The 8,520-nt window shown below is 42.7% G+C and overlaps 1 protein-coding gene across 1 annotated transcript in view; it reads right to left on the minus strand.

Annotated features, from left to right (window-relative positions):
* Window positions 1-404: 404 nt before the first annotated feature.
* foxk1 (forkhead box K1) overlaps window positions 405-8,520 on the minus strand; it is a 19,182-nt gene continuing 11,066 nt past the window's right edge. The window contains exons 5-9 of the mRNA XM_080856072.1: window positions 7,640-7,830; window positions 5,900-6,066; window positions 5,161-5,415; window positions 4,285-4,485; window positions 405-3,671 (exon numbers count right to left, since the gene is read on the minus strand). Coding sequence (XP_080712198.1) covers window positions 3,466-3,671; window positions 4,285-4,485; window positions 5,161-5,415; window positions 5,900-6,066; window positions 7,640-7,830 — 1,020 coding nt within the window. The 3' untranslated portion in view covers window positions 405-3,465. The remainder of the gene's footprint in view (window positions 3,672-4,284; window positions 4,486-5,160; window positions 5,416-5,899; window positions 6,067-7,639; window positions 7,831-8,520) is intronic.

Here is an 8,520-nt window from a genome sequence, read left to right on the forward strand (position 1 = left end):
TACAATAAAATCGCTGAAATTATAGCATCAAGAGTGAGAACACACAAATACACATAGTAACCTACTGACGCGGCCTTTCAAGCCGAGTAGCTTTTCCTACATCTGGCGACATCTAGCTGTTATTTCAAAAATTAAACTGGGGGTCAGGTGTCCCCATTTTCATCATTTTGTTTCACACAATTTGAGACTCACCAAGAAATATCACATTTATGCTCTTAATCACGTGTTCGAAAGCTATTTTTATAATTGCACAAAGCTCTGGAGTCATAAGCACTCAAAGACTGAGGATTCCTTTTTTTTTTTTTATTGCTGGCAGTAGGAATTCAATGTTTTCCATGGCTCACTAGATGAGAAAATGAAAACAGACAGACAGACTTGCACTTAATAGAGAGTGAATAACATATATTAAAATCAACAGAACACTTTTTACCAATACAGAAGGAACAAACCAGGTATTCGACAAACTGCCATTTAGAAATATGACAACAAAATGTAAAAATAAAGTTAAATCTGTGATGAAGGAATACACAGTAAATGATTCAGATGTCAAGACACCATATTGAAAAATTACATATGTTACAGAGGATGCAACAAAACATGGGGAAAAGAAGGGCTCACATATTCTTCACCACACATTTGAGATTGTGGACAAGGTGTGAAGGCCTCAATAAAAAGTGGACAGAGAAATGTTGAGCTTTCAAAATGTTTATTACACTGAAGCTTAAGTGAGAAATGCTTGCGCTAAACACATCTAATGACTGACTATACACAGGCAACAACAGAACAGGTGGCAAACAAAAATGTTTCTGATAATAGATAAGTGCAGTTGAAAAATTATTATAGCAGTTAGAAGGCTCCAGAAAGTAATTTAAACTAAGCTCCCAAGCTGACCTGATGACCACAATTGATTTTCAAATCTCAAATCAGCATTTGAAGATTCAGTTCAGCCAGGGCTTAGTACACCATCTTTAGTCTGATACTGCTGGAAAAAAACTCCTCTGCTTCAGATGTGATTATTCTTGGAACTGCATTATATCCCATATTACCTTCTTTGACCAGATACAGTAAGCAGAGTAAAGCATTTATTTCCAGAACATGACATACATTAAAGGTAAGTCCAGTATACAGGCGTTCAGTTTAGTTAATAGAACAGGATAGTTACTCCTTGAAGAAAGTGAATGTGACATTAACTGCTTAGAACAATACTACAATTTAAAACAATCATAGGAAAAGAAATGATAAATATGGGATTTTTGAATGCACTGGATTGGTGTAAACAAGACTCTTCCTTGGACTCATGTGAGAGTTCAGGTTCTCTCAACGCCGCCATATTGCTTTGCTGACGCTGCACCAACCAAGCTCTTCCTGTACAGGTTTTTTTTTAATCAGTCATAAGCATCCAGCTGATGGCTTACCTGTACACAATCTGACACAGGCTGTAAATGAATGTGGCCAACCTAGCTAGCTAGCAAATGAGAAATAATCATAAAAAAAAAGAATGATATGACTAATATAATGCATCTTTACAGAGGCATTGAAGTGAGAGCAGGATATGTGACTGACAAAAGCGTCCTCAGAGGTTTCCGGAAGCCTAACGAAACGGCCTTCTCTGAAATCCCCGCTCCGCTTAACACTCATTTCCTTTTAAGTGAAGATAGTGGTAATCTAAGGCACTTAAAGGAATTATGCGTCAACCATTTTAAAGCCTATACAGCAGCCTTTAGGAACCAACACATAGGCTTCCTGGTTTCGTGAGCCAGACACACGAGCACTGCAGGTCGACAAATTGTCACCTGTTTCACCAAACGCTGGTACATTTTCCCACCCATTTTACGATCCTACTAGTATCATATTACTGATTGTCCTGAGAATGCAATCTCACTATATAAACCTTTTTTTTTTCTTCTCATTATGAATGCAATTTGCCAAAAAGTGTCATTGTAGACTGATTAATACTTCACAGATAAAATTTAAATAGCCAAACAACTAAGAAGCCATTTTAAAAACTATAAGAAAGTCTTAAGAGAATATTCAAGAACATTCAACAGAGTTAGACATTCATTAGCCTCCCAAGCTCAGCATTTTAATGGGCTACATCATTACATTTACATTCCTAGGTCTTAATAAGGGGAAACATAGCATATTTGGTTCTCTGTAGCCCCTTGACTGAGTTGAAATATTCCAGCACTGTCAACTTTACAAGAGTCTTATTTATTGTGTATTGCCCTCAATGACCCATAATAGGACCATGAGAGAGAGAGAGAGAGAGAGAGAGAGAGAGAGAGAGAGAGAGAGAGAGAGGCTTGTCTATAGACAGTGGGATTACCAGGTAATGTCTGTGCTACATCTTAAATATGCAATTCTACTGAACAAAAATTCAATTTTTAAACGTTTTTTTTTTTTGTGAACAATGGCCTCCTAACGTAATAATGTAATAAGCTAATACAGCATTTTCCTGATGAATACAATCAAGACTTGGGGGTCAAAGAGAAAGCCATACACCATGGCAAGAAAGAAAAAAAGAAGGTTACATTCAACTGAGTTAATCTTAATTTGCACTATACACGGACCAATTTAGAAATAACATCATTTATCCATCATTTTCTTGGTAATATCTCAATATATCTTACGCAAGATAAAGAGTCCTCCATAGAAAAATATTTTGTATTGTACTATCTATCATGTTAAAGAGCAACCGCTACAAAAAGGCCTCTATCTAAAAATTACTTTTTTGTCATGTTTATGTGCTTTAGCCTGTAACAAACTAATTTCAGTAGAAAAAGCTTTTTTTTTTTTTAATGATGCAGACGTTTATCAGAGATCGATAAATAAATCCTCACAAAAGTAGTAGTGCAGGCAGCTGAGGTCATCCACAGCTTCCTGTCGACTCAAAATACATAATGCTTCATTTCTAAGAGACTGCTGTCTACAGATTAGATGATAGCTGCTTAGGACTTGGTCCCACCCCCAACCCAAATTAAGTACTTTCTCAATGGTACCTTTCGTTGAAAAATAAAAAAAATAAAAACAAAAAAGGGCACATGTAAACAAACATAAAACATGTGCAGGAAGGGTTCTGAGGGACCATTTTTTTATCCTTGTTTCAGAGAAAGAAAGGAAACAAACATTTAAAACCATTTGAGCGTTACCCCTCGTAAGGCTTTTACAACAGATATATGCAGTCATTTCAAGCTCAAATAAGTTGCCTCGAAAACCATGTTATAGAGCTCGTCTGGTCAAATAAACGCGCAGAGTCGACTCCTGGATTAAATACTCTGCAGTTCGTTGTAAAAAGGACCAGAGAGAAAAAACAGAGAAGATGATGAAGAAGATGAGGAAAAAAACCAAAGAAACAAACGTCCCCACCCCCCAAATAGTTTGGCACCTCGAGCTGATGATAATGGTGGGACATTACTAAAAAGGGTTTTCCAGGTCGTTCATCTCTTCTGTTCTCGGACTCACGACTCATTCATTGGTTTCCTGGTTCATGGCCACGATAACCGCCTGGGGCATGGGGGTCATGCTGTCGTCCTCCATCTTAGGCCTCTTGGCCTCAGGCTCGCCCGGGCCCGAGGCTGCCTCATTGCCCTCCCTACTGTGGGGTCGATTCACTAGGACAGGGGGTGAGGTGGAGGCCTGGGCGGCCAGGATCTGAAGGGGATTGGTGAGCGCTGAAAAATAAAAGGACAAGGGCACAAGTGGATTTGTTTGTTTGTCTCTCCATTATACGTCGCTTTGGACAAAAGCGTCTGCTAAATGACTAAATGTAAATGTATGTGGTGTTTTTATCAACATTGCATTTTGTTTGATCCAATGGAAGATATGCATCCTAAAAGTCACTTTTAATAAAAGTACCTACAGAATACATATTTCAGTGTACAATGAACCCAAATGACCAGTGGGTTAATAATTATACAGTCGCACGCATCTGATGAACAACTGACACAGAACTGCCCTGCTCTCAAATAGCGGTCTGAATCTGAAATAGCTAATAACTTCTAATTTGTTATTTTCCATTTCATCCCATAATATCTGCACAAATATCATGTATAGTCTGACTGCCATTATATGCAAAGTGGCAAGTGAGAGAAGTCAATTTAGGAAGTGGAATAAAATGGCAGTAAACCCCGTCTACACAAAACCTATGGCCTCTAATTGGATCTTTTCTTTATTGAGGTTTAATATCTCCCTCCTGACGTTGTGTCTGTGAAAAGCATTTGAACGGAAAACGACATAAGATCATCAGTGAACCCAACAGTGAGCTTTTCTGGCATGATGACGTACCATAGGCATTAGGTGAGATGCTGGTGGCGGGCAGCGCGTGTTTGCCGTTCTGGGTGATGGCCTGGACAGGCAGCTGGTGCTGGCCCAGAGCCACAGGGTGCTGCTGCAGGATGGCGAAGCTTTGCTGCCCCCTGCTGCCCACCGCTTGGATCACGCTGCTGCCCGTGGGCATGGAGGGGTGACCTGAGGCGGGCATCTCTTCTGCAACACCCAACAAAAATAAAATCACAGTCAGCGGCCCGCACACTTGAATCTCTGTGTCTGTATATCATCATCATCATCATCATTATTTATTCAGGGAGAATTGACTGAGCACAGGGCTCTTTTGCAGCAATGCCCTGATTGAGGGTACATAGTACAGATAACAATAAATAAACAAACCATAACAAAACCGACAAAATAAATGTATCTCTGTGTCTGTATATATCTGATAATCTTTAAGATTTTTTGACGGTAATGACACCTGAGACTAATCTTCATTGATGAAAAGTAACCAAAGTTAGATATGGATACAATCCTGTATACTGAATAAGAAGTACACTTGACAAAGATGTTGACAAATGAATGAGAAGTATACTAAGTTGTTGGCAAAGGAATAAGAATAAGAAAGTTAAGTACACCAGGTAAGAGGTAAGCAGATGATATAGGGCCAGAACTATCCTGTGCCTGTAAACACCCCACTCTGACTCCCTGTGTACATGTTCTCCCTATGTGTATTGTTTTTATTGTGATTCTTGTAGGTATGTTTGTGAGTTAAGTGTATAAGCTACTTATATGACCTTAATTTCCCTCTGGATTAATAAAGTATCCATCTATCTATCTATCTATCTATCTAGATGAGATGTAAGCTGAACGGATGAGGTGCTGTTGTGGTACCTCTGTGTTCTCCAGGGCTCTCTCGGAGCAGGTTAGTGCTGGCGTTGGCTAGGATGTAGCCGTTGGGAGAGCTGGCTGAGGTGGTGACCACGCGCACCATGGTAACCGCCGGGGCCTGCTGCACCACGTGGATGGCCTGGCCCGAGGGCTGCTGGGAGATGATGGAGGCGGGCATGTAGGCCACGGGTTTGGGCATGCTGGCCGAGTGCTGCGTTGGCACCGCCATGATGACAGGCTGGGAGCCCACGGGCGAGCCTGGCAGGAGGTGGGGGAGGGAAACGTTACACGGGGCTTGGAGACACACACACACACACACACACACACACACACACACACACACACACACACACACACACACACACACACACACACACACACACACAGGGCTGGGACGTCTTCTGTTCTTTTATTCATTCTTTCGTTCATTTATTTATTTCACATTTCAATCTGTTTTACATCCCATCCTGTCTGTTTTTCTTTAAATATTTCCATCTATTTATCCAACCATCTAGCCAGGTTTGCACATTTCCAATCACTGTTAGAATGTCCTCATCCAACTCCTCGCCCCCAAAACAAAAAAACTAAAAATCACTCTTCCAACATCTGTACTTGCTTCTCATTGTAAATAAAACACCCACACAGACACAGACACAGACACACACACACACACACACACACACACACACACACACACACACACACACACACACACACACACACACACACACACACAGCTCACCTGGTGCACTCTGTGAGTATCTGTACTCGGGAACTGAAGCCAGTTTGGAGCTGAAGTCGTGCTCGTGGGGGATGGGGGACCCCTCCCGGGAGAGACTATCGGGGGTCTGCAGGCCACTGGAGTGTGGGGACAGCAGACCTGAGTGGGTCGGAGAGGCCGGTGCGCTTCTGAAAAGGACAGCAACAGAAGTGAACAAAAAATATGAACAAACGAAAAACAGTATGTCTATAGCTGAATGCATTTCAAAAGGTTCCCCATTTAAAATGACAACGTGTATGTATGCCTAGCTGAATGCATCTCAAAAGAAACCCTATTTAAAATGACAACATGTATGCCGATAGCTGAATGCGTCTTAATAGGATCTCCAGTCAAGGTCCAGGATCCCCCCCCCACGCCCTTATTTGATGGTACTGCATGTTCAAATGAACAAATGAGGACATATGCTTGCAGTGCTGATCCTTTTCTTACTATATGCAGTCATTCACCCCAAAACGCTCAACACAACCAACTCTGCATCACACCTCCAAACTCTTTCTCTGCATGTCAACAGAGCGATGCAAGCACATTGAAACTCAGGGGACGGCTTTGGATGAAATGGATGTGAAAGATGGAAAGCGCTGGAAAGTGCTAGAAAGGAGGACGCAAGGCTGTGTAGAAACTAAAGAAAGTATATAAAACGATAAAAAAACAAACAAATGAATTGCTGCCTTGAATGAATGCAACTTTCTATGGAGATGACCGGTGACAACTTACCTTATTCTTTCCCCATTTAATACAAAATGGCAGCCGAGAAAAGGGAGGGAGAAAACAAAAGAGGACTGACTCAACAGACGCCTCAAATAGTCCCTGTCTAGCAGCAGCACTTACAGAACAACCTGAGACGCCTCAAATAGTCCCTGTCTAGCAGCAGCACTTACAGAACAACCTGAGACGCCTCAAATAGTCCCTGTCCAGCAGCAGCACTTACAGAACAACCTGAGACGCCTCAAATAGTCCCTGTCCAGCAGCAGCACTTACAGAACAACCTGAGACGCCTCAAATAGTCCCTGTCCAGCAGCAGCACTTACAGAACAACCTGAGACGCCTCAAATAGTCCCTGTCTAGCAGCAGCACTTACAGAACAACCTGAGACGCCTCAAATAGTCCCTGTCTAGCAGCAGCACTTACAGAACAACCTGAGACGCCTCAAATAGTCCCTGTCTAGCAGCAGCACTTACAGAACAACCTGAGACGCCTCAAATAGTCCCTGTCTAGCAGCAGCACTTACAGAACAACCTGAGACGCCTCAAATAGTCCCTGTCTAGCAGCAGCACTTACAGAACAACCTGAGACGCCTCAAATAGTCCCTGTCTAGCAGCAGCACTTACAGAACAACCTGAGACTGTGCAAGTGGCCAAGATGAACAGTGAGAGGGAAAAAAAAAGGTAAAAGACAAAAGGAAGTGGTGAAGAGAAGTGAGGTAGAGAAAGGTACTTTGTCTTAGTACGTGTGTCAGTGAGAGAGAGAGAGAGAGAGAGAAGCAAGAAAGAAAGACAGAAAGAGAGAGAGAGAGAGAGAGAGAGAGAGAGAGAAATAATCAAGAGAGCTGGATGCAAAAGTAGTGCAAGTCTTTCTATAATGTGTGTTTGTGTGTTTGTGTGTGAGTGTGTGTGTGTATTGAAGAAAGACACAGAACGGGAGAGAAAAGAGAGAGGGCGATTGATGATGGAGACAGACAGACAGGTAATGAATGTACAGTACCTTGAAGAGAGGGGTCCAAAGGGGGTGCGGAAGGACACTCCTCTCTGGCGACGCTTGCGGAAGGCCTGCTCCACCAGCTTGGCCTCCGTGGACGGATCGACCCGCCAGAAGGATCCCTTTCCTGGCTCCTCCTGGGAGCGCGGCACCTTGATGAAGTAGCGGTTCAGAGACAGGTTGTGACGGATGGAATTCTGCAAGCACAACCAGGAAAGAGGTAAGTGGCTGGGTAATGTCTCTCTCTCTCTCTCACACACACACACACACACACACACATAAAAACACACACACACACACACACACACACACACACACACACACACACAAACATCAGTGTTGGGTTAGTGTTGGTCTCTCTCTCTCTCTCTCTCTCTCTCTCTCTCTCTCTCACACACACACACACACACACACCCGTGTCGGGTTAGGGAACAAACAGAAGCACACAAATGGACAAACTCACTCAAGACAAATAAATACATGTCCATGTGAACATGTTTGTGTGCACACTCTATCCAGTGTGTCTGTGTACTCTCTTTACACTGTTTTACACACACACACACACACACACACACACACACACACACACACACACGAACCTCATAACCAAGCACACATGCACTGACACACTTAACTGTACATAAACAATCCACTCAAAGACAGAGAAAAGGAGGCGGTGAAAGCAATCATAGATCAGGGAGGCCAGGCTATAGTCCTCCACTCGCATCTGTGCCAGCTATAAAGACACTGCAGCACAGGGAAGCTTCTAGACTTCCAGTGAAGTACAGAATACAGTGAAAGAAATGTCAGACAGACATGCCAGTGGTGTTGGCAGGGGAGGGCCAAATTAGAGGCCTTGGTTTGGAGACGGGGCAGGAGGATGTCTA

Source organism: Sprattus sprattus (assembly GCF_963457725.1).
Source record: "Sprattus sprattus genome assembly, chromosome: 18".
In the NCBI taxonomy this organism is placed as follows: Eukaryota; Metazoa; Chordata; class Actinopteri; order Clupeiformes; family Clupeidae; genus Sprattus; species Sprattus sprattus.